This window comes from Lethenteron reissneri, chromosome 42 (genome assembly GCF_015708825.2).
Source record: "Lethenteron reissneri isolate LAM-NWPU_2019-01 chromosome 42, ASM1570882v1, whole genome shotgun sequence".
NCBI classification, from domain to species: Eukaryota; Metazoa; Chordata; class Hyperoartia; order Petromyzontiformes; family Petromyzontidae; genus Lethenteron; species Lethenteron reissneri.
In genome coordinates this window covers 9994285-10013031 of record NC_083820.1, presented here as the reverse complement: position 1 = coordinate 10013031, position 18747 = coordinate 9994285, and the positions used below count along the sequence as shown (strand labels likewise).

Sequence of the window (18747 nt, the reverse complement as noted above, 5' to 3'; positions counted from 1 at the left end):
GTACACAGAGGGCCGCGGAAGCTTTCAGCCACTGCAAGGCAGCACAGTGAACGTGTGATTAATGATATGCTTGTGAGCCTTGAGCGGTGCGCGATAGTAAACAGTTCCATTGCTCGCATGCATCAGCTGCGTAAGTACTGTCCAACCAATCCGCTGCTGGGTGAGACCCATCTCATGTCGTACGGGGGTTTCCTTGACCATATTTCACCACCACGCTGGCGAGTGCGGGTTGGTGAAGCCAGGGAGCATAATCGTGGGGGCTTAGAAGTACAGCACAACAATAAATTTGATGCACCGGCCTTTGCTGCTTTCAGCGTAGCACGCGGCTCTGCGGAAAAACTCTTGCGTACAAAGTAGTCGCCTGTTCCAAGCATTATCCAGGGCTCGGTGCTGCAACGTTCTGACCCTCCCCTCGTGGGCATCTGTGAAACAAAGAACTCTATAGCTCATCGGATTCCTCCAGTATAAATACAATTTCCGATTCTAATCGCTTCTTAGAGCGTGACGAGATCGGGCGCATTCTTTGTGATTTCGTCGTTAGCCGACCTTTCACTGACGCTGCAGAAAGTCTGTCATTTAGTTGACGCCGGATGTTGAGTGATTAGTCAGTCGTGACTCCTGGCTCTCATTCGTGGACATACTTTAGCATTGTTTACATAACCAATCGGCCATACACCTCTGATAGCTTCTGATAATGTGTTTTGTTCCGGCTTATCAGTGCCCTGCCTTATTACAGACCAATTCTTCAAGCCTTATTGGTCACCCCGTGCCCTAATAAATAATCCGACAAAGTCCCATCACAAGGGAGAGACACAAACAAATATATTTTTAAAAAATGTTTGCCCGTATGGACCTGAAAACTCACTTTCCCTGTATAAGAATACGGAGTAAACCGTGATGGGTTGACAGCTATGATGGTCCGACGTTTCACTCCATGTGCTGGAAGCGTCTTTCGGGAGCTGAAATGAAAGATCCTGAAGAAAGTTCAGAGCACGTTGAGCGAAACGTCTGACATCGTGCCAAACGACACGTGGCACAAACCTTATGACACAATCGCAAAAAGCCAGAGAGCCCAACCGCTCGGATCTCGTTTGTATGGTAATATGACGCTATTGATTTTCCCTGCTGAGTAACGAGTGTTTTCTGAAGTTTTTCGAACACCATAATGAACGTCGTCTCGGTACAAACAATTAGGGTTAGCAGCGGATGGCAGCAAATACACATCAGCTTGGCGTGCACATTTTAATCGAACGCACAACTTCAGAAATGCGTACTTACAAAAAGTGTCATCGTTTAGCATGATAAGTTCTAGTCAGAAGACACGTGTAATTATAAAATGTATCCTTGTTTCAATTTTTTTAAACGAGGTGGCCAATAATGTTTCCCATTTCACTAAATTCAAACAGGTTTTTTTTGTTATTGTTTACATTTAAACAAATGCCCCACTCTTCAAACCACGGATCAGGGGACACAATACACCACTTGTGTAAATATACGGCCCGCTGCCAAGCTAGTTCTGCGGGACAACAGATGTTGTTATCTTTACAGGAAGCTGGGCGTCTGCAAACAATGATCTCATGGGAGGAGGAGGAGGGAGGAGGGAGAAGTTTCGGCCAGATGGGCGGCTTTCCCAGCTCCCCATTGGCTCGCAGATATCGTTCTCATGACTTAAGCTCCACTCAACTGCCTGCACGGTTTGAATGAGTTTGCGAGCTGGAGAAGCGACTGTCGGCTGTTGCGAATGCTGCAGAGGACCTTGAGGACTTTGACATCTAAACGTTGACGTATCAACCGGGGTCGCACCAAGATGGGTTAACAGCAGTCCGTAGGCTCTTCTCAGTTACAATCAGTAAGTCGTTTTTGTCGGTTTTACTTGTGTTTGTCTTGTTTGTTCGTAAGTTCCAAGCTGACTCCGAGCTTGTTGCTATAAATGAGGTTGTTTGAGATTTGTTTTGGTTTGCAACGGTGTCTCGTATTTTGTATTGAGGTCTTCTTACCGATAACATCTGGTGATGCAGCAGCAGCAGTAGCATCATTTAACGAGCCCGACTCTGCTGATCGCAACTGAGAAGCTCTGTCCAGAGTGTTCTTGCTTTGACAAATGCTGTTTGATAATATTGGTCTGCAAGGTGTACAATGCTCATGGGCTACAACATGTTTGTGGAATGACAACAAAGCGGAGTTTAACTTTATTGTTGTTTGTGCCTTTCATTTTGGTTGCATTTTTGTGTATTCATTTTTATTTTCTGAGAGTTTTTAATTTGCTTGGTTAGTTGCTATAAAATAAGATTTGGCCCTAATATATAATTACTGTACAGCTTGTGCGATGCAATTAATTATAAATGAATTACGCTATGTTGTTATTATTATTATTTCTACATGGCAAGAAGTAATGCCATTGTGTTTTGTGTAACCTGTAACTGTATTCGAGCAATCTTTATCAAGCGTTGGTCTGGAAAGCCAAAAGGCACGTGTCCAGACATTGCGTGTGTTTGTTTAGGTGTACACGTATATGTGGAGACGCTGAGTAAAGTCCTGCTTCTGCAGGGTGACCCAGATGTCTTGTGATCCCCTCCCCCCCCCAATTACTTTAACCCCAACAATCATTTCTGTTTTAAAGAAACTTTCCTAAAAAAATAGATTAAATTCTAGAGAATTAACTGGTTGTGGTTGAATTTCGATTTAAAGCTTTCGTGATTGCAGGGATTCATCTTCTTGGTTCTTTCGGTAAAAGTCACGTAGAAGGGAAGTAATAAAATAATAAAATTAGAACATACTAAAATAATTCTCACGACGTTTCGGCCACAACGCAAGCAGCCGTCCTCATGTGAAAACCAGGACGGCTGCTTGCGTTGTGGCCGAAAAGTCGTGAGAATTATTTTATTATGTTATATTTTTATTATTGTATTACTTCCCTTCTCAGGTGAAGACCAGGACGACTGCTTGCGTTGTGGCCGAAACGTCGTGAGAATTATTTTATTATGTTTTCTTTTTATTCTTTTATTACTTCCTTTCTACGTGACTTTACCGAGAGAACCAAGAAGATGGTTGTGGTTGCCTCAACCACAGGGTGATGTGATGCGCCTCGTGCAGTAGTCACAATTAGTTTCGGTGCTTGCCGGCTTGCTCGCCACCCTCTGCGCGCATGCCTTTGCTCAGCGACACGGCGATATTGCGAACTTTGCTTCGTGCAGCGCTTCGTGTTGCTTCTTTTGTCATTTAGCGTGAGCCGGATCACTCTTGCGAATGAGACGCCACATCGCGGCCTCACGAGCTCTCTCTCTATCGCGTCTTGGTCAAACAAAATCAACGAAACTCTCACTTGCACCCCGAGAGCGGCGAGACGGGGGCAGAACTTTCCTTTCAAGTGTAAACGCAATGGAGTCTGCAATGCCGCCGCATTGCATTTTACTTTGATTGCCAATAACCGCGCGATTTAATGACAATGCGCGGATCTTGCTTTACGGAGACGAGAGGCCGAATGTTTCGGGAGAGCGATGGCAACAAAAAAAAGCGAAATCTATTTAAAATAAACGCCGGCGTTTATGAACAATTCAACTCGTGCACGGTTGAAAACCAGGTCTCGAGAGCATTTCAACCAAAACAGATATTTTTGTCAGTTTAACACGTAGATTTAGAGACCAATATCATCAATAATAGAACATGTTTGGGTTAGATCGCGTAAATATATAGACGTGTCGTTAAAACCCGCCACCACCCGCCACAGCCAACCCTTACTAGTTTACTAATAAGTGTATATACGCGATCTAACCCGAAGAACCTCCATTATGGATACATTTTTGTCATTTTTTAAAAGAGGCAAGTCCCAACACTGAAGTGGGCGGCGGGGGGTGAAGGGGACAGCCCCGTGATTAATTTGCATGCCACAACCACCACCCCATGCGCTGCTTGCTACTACGCGTGCTGGGGGGGGGGGGGGGGCTTGCCCTCAAGTTGCTCGCTGCGCTTTCTGCACCGCGCGAAATGTGACCTGCAGCTACGGTGGTGGTGGCAGGCAGGCGGGCTGAGCTTGCGTTATTGCTGCTCTGGAGACCCCCGGAGATTTATGAGATGTCTCACCTTTAACAGAGTGGGCCGCGCGAAGGCTGCCAAAGTTTTTCACTCCAAAATACAAAGTGTTTCTCGATTGCCCGATCCGCAAATACGAAGCAGACGTTGCAGCGATACAGTGCGATACTCCTGACGCGGTCATCTCTGGCTTCACCACCTGGATGTGAAACTGCAGTTGTGGCACCAGATGTGTATCGGCCATACGACAAGCGGAGCAGCCGTGCCACCAGACCGGGTCGCCACTGGGGACCACTCTCCCCTGTTGTGCCCCCGTCTGCTGGACTGGTGTCGTTAAATAAATAAAAGTAACCTCCGACGCAATTGTCCGAGGAAGGATTCCCACCCGCCCAGTGGCTGAGTGACTAACGTGTGCTCAGGGGGGTGCGGCAATCGGCCAGGTGGGGGCCCCCCAATGTGGGATTTGTCTCGCACGGTCGCCAAACGACACTGCTCTCATTAAATTTTAAATCAAACGCGGCACGTAAACGAAAGCGTTTTCATAACAAACCAAACACATTTCAACCGCGTTTTAAATAAGTTGCTTGTTCTTTGACACTGTTGTTGAAAAAAATATGATGATGGTTTTTAAGGCGGCCCCCAACTTGTAGCTGTGGCCACCAGGGTACGGGGGGGGGGGGCAAGGCACCCCCCTGCCCCCACGCTCGTTACGCTCCTACCACCGTCTAATCCTACCCCCTCCCTTACACATCGAAAAATAACTCTTCTTATCCACGAACCTATTACCCGTGAGATCTATAGGTTCCGTGAATATGCCGACTCTCTGTGCCCCCTGTTGCTATTTGTGCCCCCTCCCCCAACGCCCATCCTGCACCGTCTTTCAGAATAACGTAACGTATGTTGTCTGCACCATTGTAACTTGACCTAACCATAAGGGGTTGGGAGAACACATGATCACTGATGGTAACATATATGTTCGCTCTCCCAGTAGTATTTTGAAAGTGTGGCAAGGAGCAGAATCTGTGTTTTAATTTAGTTTACTCATCCTGGAAGAATCTGATGAGCTGTAAAGCTTTTTTTTTCTTCCACAAATGTCCAGTAGGGGAGGGTCAGAACGTTGCAACAATACAAATACACGATAGGAGCGTAAACTCGAGGTAAGAAAGTCACACATAAAATATAAGTAAAAGTGCCGACCGATTTTTTTTCCAACACTAAGTGCAGGCTTGGGAAAGGCAGCGAAACATCAACAAAAACAGTCCCAGGCCACACCAAGACATCAACACAGTCCCTCAATGAAACTACACACTGCAATTTAACTATCGATACACGGGGGGGGAAGGGGGGGGCGGTAATGATAGCATGCCTTGTTACGGAATCAAGCACAGTTCGATTTCCAGTATGGAGGGCAGTAGTTGCGCTAACCACTGTGCCACCGCTCCACCTCGCCCAGCGCAGTTTAAAGTCAGATTAAAGAAACGTGCCAGTTGGGAGGGGCGCGTTGCATCCGCGGTGTCCTCCCTGTGTCCAAGATCCGCTGGGCGGTGCCACCAGTCACACCGGAAATCTTCACTTGGATAACTCGGAAATCCGAGGCTCAAGGTTGCCTTGGTAGCCACTGATCGGTGCCACGTAAATAAACTGCCCAACGCCGTCACTTGTTTGTGTCACTGCTGTTGCCGTTAAACATCTCAACACACATCGTCGTCGTCGTCGCGGGCATTATCGTGAGCCACGGTCAACCCACTGCTGAATGAAGCTATCCCCAAGGCACCCACCCCCACCTCATCTCCCACGATGCAACTTCCACCTAGCACCTGCACACGAGCTGACTTCAACAGACCTACGCATGCAGCATACTGCATGTATACAATTATTGTAGCGGAGTAAAACAGCAATCGCAAAGTCCACAAACACGCAATCGACGTTCGAGTGTTGTTTTGCTCAAAACGCATGCAGGGAACAAACGCATCGGGCTACAGAAAACATTAAATAAAGAAAGAGTGCTGAAAAGCAGACTGCGCATCCTCAGGTTAACTTTGACGTGGACGGCCGATCATCAGACGGAGGACATCGATGAACGAAAACGGGACGAGAGCTGAAACGCGGTCAGAGTAGCGAGGAGGGTTGCCCGCTTGGAACGCCGCTGAGCAAGAGAGGGGAGCACTTGGGCTCGAGCACGTACGCAAGTTAGACATCGCATTGATCGTTTCAGAGGAACGAGTGGCCTTGGCAGTACCCGCACCCAGGAGGGATGATGGCCAGTGAGATCGAGACTAATCACGGAACGCCAGTCGAAGGGAGGAACGAGTCCTAGAGGGCACGTCCACGGTGGAGATGGAACCACGAGGGCTGCTCGGGCAGGAGTGGAGTGGATTGGGCTTGGTGGAGGCCTTCATCCTGCAGTGGGTAGCTCATAGATGATGATGATTGTGATCGAGCTTTGTACATCCCATCCAATCACAGTACAAATCTTCTTACTCTCTAATGGTGTCATTGGGGGAAGTGCAAGAGGGTAGACGCAAGAGATTTACAGGGATTAACGAAGCATCTGCTTAGGTGCCAGACGCATTAGTTTTGTTTTTTCCCCGACGAATCTCTCTTCCTTCCTCTACCAAGGTGTGGAGAGAAGTATCAATCCATTGTCTGTAAGGTGACTTTTATTTTCAATTGCGGCAGACTGTGCTCCAGTGTGGCCATGGGAGCATGTCACGTGCAGTCTTAGCAGCAGCAGCGAGCATTACATTTTCACAATTGTGACTTAATGTTGTTTTCCTTGTCTTGTTATTTTTTTTAACAGGCCAAAAAAAACGAAGCACTCGCTTGAAGAACGAAACTACTTCGAGAGGGAGAAAGCTAAACAATGGGGAAAGGAAGTTCACTCCTAACACAAACCAACATAGAGTTGCAGCGGTGGTAGAGGTGCAGTCCCGCAATTACTAACTGCTGACTGGTGGACCTGCGGTAGAGGGAGCTGCAGAGAGTGCCTTTGTATTTTATTTTCGGCCCGAGAGGAATCTCCGCGCTGGTGTTTTACATCCTTCCGTCATGTCGGTGGAAGTCAGCCAACAGCCGAGGCTGGGATCCCTGGGAGATCGTCTGTCGCCGACGTCTTCCATCGTCCCCCTGCGCATTCTCAACAAGGGGCCCGAGTATTTCCGGCCGAACCGCCGGAGCTGCCAGGAGGGCGGCATGTCCGTTCGCGAGCGACTCGAAGCCGACCGACTCAAGTACGTCAAGAGCCCCGACGTCGCCCGGCCTTCGTCCGTCGAGCTCGCGGCCGGCGGCGGCGGCCTCATCGTCGGCGCGTCGAGAGGGCGTATCTGCTGCGGTGCCGGCAACTTGGACCTGGCGATGCTGAGCAGCGCCATCGGCAACCTGCACCAGATCCGGCGAGAGGACCTGTGCCGCAAGGGCGTGCGCAGGACGCCGCCGCCGCCACCGTCCGACCCCCGGCTCGCGTTCCGGCGCCGGAGCGACGGCTTCGTCCGTGGCGGCTCGGAGAGAGACGCGTCCTGCGGCGGCAACGGCGCGAGCGCCAGGAGCAACGCGGTGGCCTTCATCTGGAGGCTCTTCCAGGGTGTGGCGGGGGGCCGGGAGAGGCACGCCAGGCCGTCGGCCGGCAACGAGGAGGACTCGGGCGCCGAGTCGAAGGAGAATCTCGGAGACGTCACCGACGGGGCCGCGGAGGCCAACCCGGGACCGGCCCGGCGATCGGCGTCACGGGACGAGCCACGTCCGGCGCAAAGGCCGTCTTCTCTCATTTTTCCCGGCGGCAAAACGGAGCCAGATTCGTTCTTCGACGAGTGCGGCCTCGACCGGGAAATCGTCGCGAGCCTGCGCGGCGTGGGGGCAGGGGGGGGCGGCTGCGGTGGCGGCTGCGGCAGTGTCGGCGCCGGCGCCGGCAGCAGCGTCTCCTCCAGCGACCCCGACTTCGATGGATTGTCGGAGCGGTGGCGCGACCACGACGGAGGGGAGAACGACGGAGGGGAGAACGACGGAGGGGAGGACCCCACGCCGGCGCGAGTCTCGGTCGTCGAGCGCAATGCAAGGATCATCAAGTGGCTCTACGGGTGCCGGCGGGCCAGTTGCTTTTGAAGAGGGACGATCGATGACCGGCGGCGCAGGGCCAGGCGGTGGCGTACGTGCCGCGGCACGTCCGGCTCGCTGGTGGGGGTGGGCGTTGAGGTGTAGGCGGCTGATACGTGAAGAGGTCGCACCTCCGATGGGCACGGTTGGCTCTGTACGGTTGCGAAAGAAGTTCAACGTACGTGTGTGGCCATCTCTAGAAACTGACAGTTATACGCCACGCACAAATGTTCTCGTGTGTAACGGAAATCCGCTGAGTGTCTCCGCCTATGAATGAACATATGTTTTGGTCCGCTGGCCTATTTGTTTTCAAGACGAATATTACCCAGCAGCATTTGTTCAAGCGCAAGGAAAATCTGGACTGGTGTCGATCCTCCCGCATCTCTTCAGTGTTACCAAGTTGAAAGAGGTTGAAAGAGGTTGTCCTGGACAAAACAATGTCGCACAAACTGCTTTAATACGCGGAGAGATGCTTGGCAGTGCTTTAGAGAGGTAAGCGAACGCACGCTGAGGCTAAGGGCACGCCACTGTGCGGGGAAAGGTTAGGATTTGTGGACATCTGCAGAACATACTTTATGCGCCATGGTCGTCAGGGCAGTTATGCTGACGGTCGGATAAACGACGTCGTACCGTGCGTGCGGAGGGACGTTGAGTGCATCACGTGGTGAGTTTTCCCAAGCAAAAGCAGAGCAGAAGCATGTTGCGCCCCTTCCAGGCGAGCGTGGCTACCGGCTGCTGAGAACTTACAAGCAGGGCCTGGTTACGTTTGATGGGGGGGGGGGGGGGGGGAGTTAAAATAAAACTAAATTGAGAGAAAGGCTCTCTCTGTTCATTCGCTTCCCTCGACTGTTTTGACGCCGTCCGCTCCACCTTGGTTGGTTTAGCTACGGCGTTTTAACGTATGACATACAAGCGAATTGTCAATAGAAAAATTCAGATGAAGCAAATTGTATTTCGACGCGCGACTCGGCTAATTAGTATGACCCATCGCTCTGCAATGGCTTTAATTACCAAAAAAATGTACCTGTAAGATTTCATCACGGTGCTACAAGTGTTGCACTTCAACCGTTTAACAGACAACAGCCGGGGAACGGAATGCATCCGAGGAGAGGACGACCGCCGAGAGAGATGGAGCCGTGAAATCCATTTGTGTGAAGGTGCTGGGTAGATCGTTGTATCGCGGGATCATGAAGCGGGGGGGGGGGGAGGTCTTCATCCAGCAGTGGATTGATCAACGTTGGCGGTGATGATTTATATTTCGGTAACCCCTCAGGATTCAAGGCGCCTCTGGGTGCAGCCCTGAAGGTCCCTGCGTTAATCCGACCCCGCCTACATCAGTGTTTGGGTTTTTTGTGTCCTTAAAATGACTGGGATTTAATAAAGTTACGTGATTGAAAGTTCGTCTTTGTTGCTGGCTGTCATGTCGTCTCGTTTTCTGTGTGGCCATGGTTCACGTTTAGAATCCGGGCTTGTTCGGTGGGGTCTAGCGTACAGCGAACTGAACGAGAGAAGGACGCTTGTGTCGCGCCCGAAACGTCGTGATTTAATTTAGTTGTTTTTTCATTCGTTTTTTATTTTATTTTATATTTTTACCTAAATGACTTGACCGAAAAGACCCAATAAGTATGAACGAGGGAGTATTTGCTACAAATACATTTTAGTCTTGGAGCGTGGCGCATAAATATCCGACGGTTATTTATCCACATGAGAGTTTGGTGATGTAAATATGTAACTCTATTTCGTACTTTAATAAACAAAATGATAACTCAATGCAGCGTTTTAAGTCTATTACATTTACAATACTTTTTTCGAGTGACCCTTTTTTCAATCCACTGCTGGATGAAAGTTTCCGCATGCTGTTTCAGTCATGGGGGTTTTGTTTGACCATACTTCACCAAACTGGTCAGTGCAGGTGAAGATGGGTCAGAGGACCAGTTCAGATATTATTCACCGTGAGGATTTCGACTTTTTCCACCACGGACCAAAGCCGGATGGAGTTCTTAGCTGGCAAAAGGTCTGTTATCCAGACATCTGGACATCTGTGAAAACTACATCTGTGAAAAACAGCTTTGTGTCTCTTCGGATTCCTCCAGTATACGTAAACATTTTGATTCTGATATCAAACCTGTACATGATCCTGTAAATAAAGTTCAACACAATTCCCACAGGTTCAAATGAATTCCTGCCACCCGAACGCCGATGCCAATTCCCGCAGTGTCCGGGTCAAACCGGCAGAGTCGGCAGCTCCGAGCCTCTCCGCGGACGTGGGTCTCACCGCTGACGTGAGACTCACCGCTGACGTGAGTCTCACCGCTGACGTGAGTCTCACCGCTGACGTGAGACTCACCGCTGACGTGAGACTCACCGCTGACGTGAGACTCACCGCTGACATGAGACTCACCGCTGACTTGAGACTCACCGCTGACTTGAGACTCACCGCTGACATGAGACTCACCGCTGACATGAGACTTACCGTTGACGTGAGACTCACCGCTGACGTAAGACTCACCGCTGACGTGAGTCTCACCGCTGACGTGAGACTCACCGCTGACATGAGACTCACCGCTAACGTGAGACTCACCGCTGACTTGAGACTCACCGCTGACGTGAGCCTCACCGCTGACATGAGACTCACCGCTGACGTGAGACTCACCGCTGACGTGAGACTCACCGCTGACGTGAGCTTAACCACGACCGGGAATCAAACCGCTGCTGCCTGCGGTCGACGTCCTTCTCAGACGCAGTCTGTCCCTTGGCTGCCACTGTCATCATTCTTGGCCATCGTCCATCGTCCACACTAAACAAAGACTCCCCCCCCCGCCCCCCTATAGCCTGAACAGACTGTAGGGGCAAGTGCTGTTAGCGAGCAGCACCTATGAAGGCCGGCACGGCACACGAGGGAGTGGGTGGCCAGCACCACGCCCGGCCGCTTTTGTCTCCCTAGTGGCGATATTTACACATCGCACCAGGTACTCATTTGAGGCCGAGTCGGCCTAGAGGAGGCCCAGGGACCGGTTCAAATAATCGCCACTGGTGTTGGCCGTGAGCGGGAATCGAACTCAGCGCCTGGTTTGTAGTGCAGCGCGCTAACCACTACACTACTGCTCCCCACAAGCCAAAGATCCCCCTATAGCCTGAACAGACTTGGGGCAAGTGCTGTTAGCAAGCGCCTATGAAGGTCGGCACGGCATACACGAGGGGAGTGGTTGGCAAGCACCACGCCCGACCGCCTTTGTCTCCCTCGTGGCGATGTTTAAACATCGCACCAGGTACTCATTTGAGGCCGAGTAGACCGAGGGGAGTCCCAGGGATCGCTTCAGATAATCGTCACCGGTGGTGTTGGCAGCCGTGAGCGTGCTCTCTGCAACGCTTGCCCTCGTCATCGCCACGCTTTGCATATTTAAGTGTTTCTCTTTCCCCATTAGCCAGCCCATCCCGTGTTCGGCCGGCAATGAAACTCTCATTAAGTGACGAATGTCACGTGCGCCGGCTTGCCGTGGCTTGCCTGGTGCATCCATCTGAGTGATCAGACTGCAGGCTCCAGTGAGCTTCATTAAACGCGAGGCAAATGCCGTCTGACAGGTTTCGTTTTTCCTTTCCCGCCCTGAGAAAGCGGGTGGCCTCAAGCCAGTCCTCCCGAAATAAACTCCACTGCCCTGTGTATTGCATCAGCAGCAACATGTGCTGTGTACGGAAACTGTATCGGGAAACAGAACTCACGTGCTGTTGTGGATGGTAGTCTAGCGGACACTGTCCTCACCAACAGGCGGAGACAGGTCTGGGTTCTGGGCCTTTATTTCCACCTTCTCCATCACACACAGCTTCCTCCTTCATCCACAGCTCTCTCCTTTATCCACAGCTCTCTCCTTCATCCACAGCTCTCTCCTTCATCCACAGGTCCCTCCTTCATCCACAGCTCTCTCCTTCATCCACAGCTCTCTCCTTCATCCACAGCTCCCTCCTTCATTCACAGGTCCCTCCTTCATCCACAGCTCTCTCCTTCATCCACAGCTCTCTCCTTCATCCACAGCTCTCTCCTTCATCCATAGCTCCCTCTTTCATCCACAACTCTCTCCTCTTCATCCACGGCTCCCTCCTTCATCCACGGCTCACTCCTTCATCCATAGCTCCCTCCTTCATCCACGGCTCCCTCCTTCATCCACGGCTCACTCCTTCATCCATAGCTCCCTCCTTCATCCACGGCTCCCTCCTTCATCCACAACTCTCTCCTCTTCACCCACAGCTCTCTCCTCTTCACCCACAGCTCTCTCCTCTTCATCCACAGGTCTCTCTCTCCTTTACTCCTGCCCATGCCCCCCCCCTTATCCCCACGGTCCCCTTTCCCATTCCCTCCCACTCCTCTCATCCCTGTCTCCTCGTTATTATCCACAGATCCCCTCTGTGTTCACACCTCCGTGGGTGACTCCCGGTCGACTCAGGGATTGACATCGGCGTGTATGGGGTAGGGCATGCCGATGTTGTGTGGACCGCCATGGAGGACTGTTACAATTGTATCATCAAGAAGGCCTCCCCCCAAAGCCACCTCCGATTCTGCCATTGCATTAATACGCCCAGCAGGCGGCACGCGAGCTGCTTTCATCGCTCCATCTCCTCGGTGGACGTGCTCTCTGACAAGTGCCATATCCTTGGCTGCCGCTCTGCCGCTATTCTACAAAGCATCGGCCATCATCGCTCATAGAAAAATGTGTCCTGTCCAATCCCTTTTTACTTTTTTGAACAGTTTGCGATTTGGTCTTAGCTTGAAAATACTAAATAGTCTATATTTATACGTAAAAATGCAACAGTTTTTGTTAGGCCATCATACAATTGACCTTCAGAAAAAATACTATTCCCAGCAGTACTGTGCAAAGAAAGAATTCTACGAACCTATATCAACGTTTTGCTTCTCATCAGCAGTGAGGGCCTTTCCACGCCAGATAGGAACAGGTTGGGGGGGGGGGGTACTTTGACCATACTTAACCGTGATGGCCAGTTGCGGGCTAACCACGATGGCGGGAGCGGTGGTGCTATACAATTAAATTTACATCATTTTCAGTCGGCTTGGCTGTCGAATTGCTGTTGAACTCTCAGCGAGAATGCTCGAACGTCTGCTGGAAGCGGCAGCCAAAGTGCCGGGCGAGAAAAGGGGGGATGCACATCCGCTCGTTCACAAAGACGGCCGACGCTTCAGACTGCGAGAGGTGGAAGGTCAGCAGCTGGGGCTCGCTGAGGCTGGGGCAGGTGCTCCCTCTTGCCGCTGAGAGCCCAACAATGATTTGACCCGCTGCCTGCCCCAACTCCCGTTGACGGGCAGATGGTCACCGCCACCCTGCATCCCCCCAGCCCAATCCAGCCATTGATTGTTGTTACAGGAGTGGCAGTGTTTGCGTGTCGCCACTGCCACACTCTCAATCGAGGTGTTGAGTTGTTGTTGTTGTTCTTTGATGGCTCGTACCCACACAGAGTGTGGAGGGTTTGTTTTGCTAAATGTTGGCCCACACACCCTGACGACATCAGTGGGTGGGTGGCCGACCCACTGGGTAGCCCTAAGTTTAAAAAAATAAATTGGGCTGGCCCTGCATTTCAATTTATAAAATCCTAGTGCTATGCCAAAAGAGATAAAAACAGGAGCTATAGATGGAATGAGCTAAGAGAAACGTAGATAATAGAGAAGTAGTGAGATTAGAGAAGACCGATGCATACATAGATTAGAACGTTAAATAGTTTTATTTACGTTTAACACGTAGGCTTTCTCGACCAATACACATTGATGTTTACGCGATCTAACCCATACACCTCTTTAATGCTTTTTTTATATTAATACGTTTGCAATGTTTGTTAAGATTTTAATTTGAGCTGACACTTGGATTACACATTTGAAAACCCTGGTCTGATGAAGAAGCCAGTAGTGTAAACCAGGACCAGACTTCCTCATTGAATAGAAATGCTGAAGGACCGTGCTTTGAGTACTGTACGTTTTATCTTTCCCTCGGCGGTCTCTCTCCGTCACTCTCCCAGGGATTAGTCACTTCGCGTGATCTATGGAAGGATATTACTTGTCGTCAAACAGGTAAGCGCACGGCCATGAGCCATTGTTATAGACAATACACACGTCAGACAGGTGTCTGGACCCACCTGTTTGGGTCTGTGCCATTCACCGGTGATGTCACTTTACGCAGCAAGTGTTTCGCTAAAAGCATTAAACAAAAACGTTGCGTTTGGTGCACCGCAATTGGTACGTTGTTTCATTGTGATATATTAAAATGCTCTCACCTTCAAGTACTGTACCGAGTTTATACATTTATTTTAAATGGACCTCGTTAGGCTGAGCAGGCATTAGCCTTGTTAGTACATAGATGGACGACCACAATATTCACAACAGAGGTGGCTGTGGGCGTTGTGAGCAATTGAAGGCGGTGCCCCCTCCCACCCCCCACCAAAGACAAAGATCCACCGAATAGCCCTAACAGACTGCGGGGGCAAGTGCTGTTAGCCAGTACTTATGAAAGTCGGAATGGCACACGAGGGGGTGCGTGGCCAGCACCACGCCCGACCGCTTTCGTCTCCCCAATGTCGATGTTTACTACACACCACACCAGGATCGGTTCAGAGAATTGTCACTGGTGTTGACCGTGCAAGGGCCACATTAAATACGCACTACAATGACAATAGTTTAAAGCGATTTGAAGCATGTTTTATATTTTTTTTTGGGGGGGGGGGAGGCAGAGCTTTGTGACGTCATATTTGAGGGGGGGTCTGACTTTTTGTGACGCCGTGTGACTAAGGGGGGGGGGGAGGTCAAAAATCGTCCAAAATCGCGTGACGTCATTTATGGACGGCCCCTTATCACGTGTACATTTGTAGGAGCCAAACACCCTAAACACACGTTTCGGCATTTGGAGAGAAAAACCGGGAGACCCGGAGAAAAATCCACTGCAACCATGGGGAGAGAGATCACGCCAACTCCGAAATGAAGGGGGCAAACATTGTACTATCGGCAATCCGAACGAGCTTTCAAAGATCGCAGGAGGCTTACGGCAAATCGGGCACCTGCATCACGAGTGAGCGAGATAATTAGAGGCGGCGCTCTCTCCCTTTCTCCCCGTCCCGGCCTCGCGCTTGCATCTGGCTTTGGGGCCTTGGCCAAGAATGCGGCTATCCCCCCCCCCCCTTCTCACGGCGGTCGTTTTCTCACGCGTGGCCAACCGAACGGGCGACCCAAGCGAGTCAATTTCGCCGCGTTAATCCTGTAAATGCGCATGGCGCGCTCAGCGCTGGCCCCCCCACACACACACAGCCGAGCCGCCCGCGACAGACACGCCCGACCGTGCCCCACGGTGTAGTCGTGTAAAAAAAAATTCCCCCGACTCACTGCCCCGGGGGGGGGGGGGGGGACGGGGGGATTGCACGAACGGTGAACGAGCCGAGGCGCCCGGGCATGCTCCTCCGGCGGACGTTAAAAGATCCCGTGACTGGGTGCGCCGTGGGTTTGGTGACTTAAAAGTGAGAACTCACTAACGGTGGTGTTGTTCGACGCGCAGGAGGCCGCGTGTGTCTGTGCAGGCGTCACGGTCTAAATGGACCACGTTTTAATAATGAACAGCAAATTACCTAATAGGGTAAAGCCCCAAGGCTACGTTGCTCCCTGCTGTGCAATTACTACGGACTGTGTCGCCTGTAAATCGACGATGGGCTGTGTTTTGGCACGTATGCCAAATGTGCAAACGATTTGATAATTAAAATTATGTATTTTGAACTTCTTTCGCACCGTACGTAGCCAAGCGTGCGGGAGAAGGACAACAAACTAAACACCAAAAAGCAATTAGAAAAAAATAGCTTTCGTGATCTTACTATAAAGTTTGAATCTATAACTTTTTTGGAGGGTGGATTGTTGGACTTTTTTTTCTCCTTCATATTTTTCTTCTTGGGACAAGCGAGGAGTGTGAATGTAGGAAGGCATATTCGGCGTAACGTTTCAGTTGCTAACAGCAACAATTTAAATGATAATCGCGTCTCTATGCAATTGCATCTGAAGATGCTTTTACTAACAAGAAAAAGGAACTGCATTCCTTTAGAAAGAGTGTTGTGGGGGGGAGGTCAGGGCAGAGACTTAGACTCAGACGTTATTATTGCAGCTGGTGAGGCCCCGGTGAGCTAAGCAGCTCTGTTGCAAAGACGACCACAGCCCAAGCAAGACCATCACATCGCACTGTGGGGACGTGCAAACTAACCAGAGCAACACACAGAAACAGCGGCACCACATTATTTACGCGAAACCCACGCCAGGACTCACTTCAAGCAGGACAAACAGATCAAAAAGGGTGGCGGAAGATCCTGTGTCAGGGCACGCGTGTAAATAAAGCGTATGCACAGCCTCACGGATTATGGAACTTGGTTCTAGGGGACACGTGGGAGAGGGAGAGAGAGAGAGACAGCGGAGAGAGCAACACCATGGCACAGTCCGGGTCGAAGTTACTGGGGACCAGGACCACCAACATCAATGACAACAACGACAACGGCGTGTCCCAGGGCAGCCAGGGCACCACCAATGAGTCACGAGGGCACCGTCGGGGGCTTTGCCATGGGTGCTCAGTCAAACGTGGTGCTGGCACATTCGCACACCACCCTCGCAATACACCCTCGCAATCCACTCTTACAATCCACTATCACAATCCTACATATCATCACGATCTCTTTAGAGAACTACCGTGCAAACGGAAAAAATAATCGTTCATTCGGATTAGCAGATCATGTCTCCTGCGTATAGTTGTGGCTAAAGTCACGTAGAATGGAAATAATAAAAAAAAAATTATTATTTCCATTCTACGTGATTTTACCGAAAGAACCAAAAAGATGAATCCCTGCAGTCACGAAAGCTTTACATCGAAATATAGTTGTGGCTGTTGAGCTGATGCGTCATGGAACAAAAACGTACTTTTAGAATTTACGTGAAGAGACGGCTACGTGGCTTACGATGGAGTGAAATTTTCTACCTATCTATTTTGTCACAGCGCTAACAATAATGTTACAGTAGCTCTGATGTGTGCTGAAGTACGGCTGAGTTAATCCACTGCTGGATGAAGGCCACCCCCTTCCCTCCCATGCCGTGGCGGTGAAGGGGGTCGTTTGACCATACTTCACCACACTGGTCAGTACGGGTCCGTGGAAGGAGAGGAGAGGAGTGGTTCAGATGTCACTTGCCACTGATGTCGCCCGTGACTGGCATAAACAGATATTAAATTGGCATTGGTAGTTTACAATTGGCAGGCATTGTGTCAAGCAAAAACTAATATGTCTATGCAAACATCGGTTTTGATCAAATACATGACAGCGAAAATTCTCATTTAGATATAGAACGGCATTATGCAGAGGTGTGGACTCGAGTCATGTGACTTGGACTCGAGTCAGACTCGAGTCATGAATTTGATGACTTCAGACTCGACTTGGACTTGCATAACAATGACTTTGTCCCACCTCTGAGGTGTGGACTCGAGTCATGTGACTTGGACTCGAGTCAGACTCGAGTCATGAATTTGATGACTTCAGACTCGACTTGGACTTGCATAACAATGACTTTGTCCCACCTCTGGCATTATGGAAGGAAAGGGAGTGCAGTTGCTGGATTGCTGAGGTGCCCACAGTGTCATTGTGAACGAAGTGGCCAAGTCGCTTCTGGAAAAGAGCCGTGTAGCTCAATGGGCCTTACCTGGTCAAATACAAAAGCAGTTTTAGTGTTACAGAGGTGGATGAGATGTTCACACAGCAGGGGAATCCACATCTCACTGAGCGGCGTCGTTAGCATATGAATCGAGGAGTAACACCACCATTGCCAATTAACACGGTCTGTAAAAGAAGACAGCCTGCATTTTGTTACGTATATTCTCCACAACGAAGCGAATGAACTTTTCGATCATCACGGGACCCCATTTCGAGTTACGTATTGTAAGTTACGTAGTGTAAGATTTAGCGTCAAACTCAGACGCACAGCGTCATGGGAGGGAGCGTCTTTTCCTGAAGGTTCAGCGGTTTAGCAGCATTGCTTCAAGCGAGTCCGACTCGTGAGACACCGAATGCCGAAACCCGTCCACACTTTTGCTTGTCTTGAAGCAAAGCTGCTGAAATGACACCCTCCCATAAGGCCGTGTTGCTGATGGGTTGTGGAAGAAATATCTGTGGTCGGTATGTGGACAGATGGAAATGCGGATGATGACATATTGCCTGCTTTTGGTTTTGTATTTTAGCCCCCAAGAACACAACTAAGCTTATGAAGGCCACAACACGGAGATATCCTTGGTCCACACCTCTCGTCAACGGGGCGTTAAGCAAGGGCATTTCTGCCACGTGTGTCAATGTGTGTAAGGCATTCGTTTCGTGTTGTGTATTTGTGTGTTTGTTGTTTTGCCGTCGTGACGTGGCACTGACATTCCCGGCGCACATTCGAATTCTACCTCCAAAGTTTCTATGCCATGGGCTGCGACTCCTCCGAAAGGTTTTCAACATCGGGCATGACTCACAGTTGAGAACAGCTGATGTGAAAAGATCGAGGATGTTTAGTTGATTTATTTACGTGATGATAGAGATTATATCTGGACAATCATGCGGTTCCGGGCTTTCAATTGAATAGATCTA

The 18747-nt window shown here is 50.2% G+C and overlaps 1 protein-coding gene across 1 annotated transcript; it reads left to right on the top strand.

Annotated features, from left to right (window-relative positions):
• Nucleotides 1–1678: 1678 nt before the first annotated feature.
• Nucleotides 1679–9518, top strand: LOC133353023 (protein FAM110C-like). The gene is made up of 2 exons (XM_061569087.1): nt 1679–1849; nt 6830–9518. Exon 2 carries the CDS (start codon nt 7078–7080, stop codon nt 8125–8127), a length of 1050 nt encoding a protein of 349 aa, XP_061425071.1. The 5' UTR covers nt 1679–1849; nt 6830–7077; the 3' UTR covers nt 8128–9518.
• The last annotated feature ends 9229 nt before the right edge of the window (nt 9519–18747 follow it).

What these genes read in the sequence shown, in the direction of transcription:
- LOC133353023 (XM_061569087.1), top strand. Translation starts at nt 7,078, where the DNA reads ATGTCGGTGGAAGTCAGCCAACAGCCGAGGCTGGGATCCCTGGGAGAT.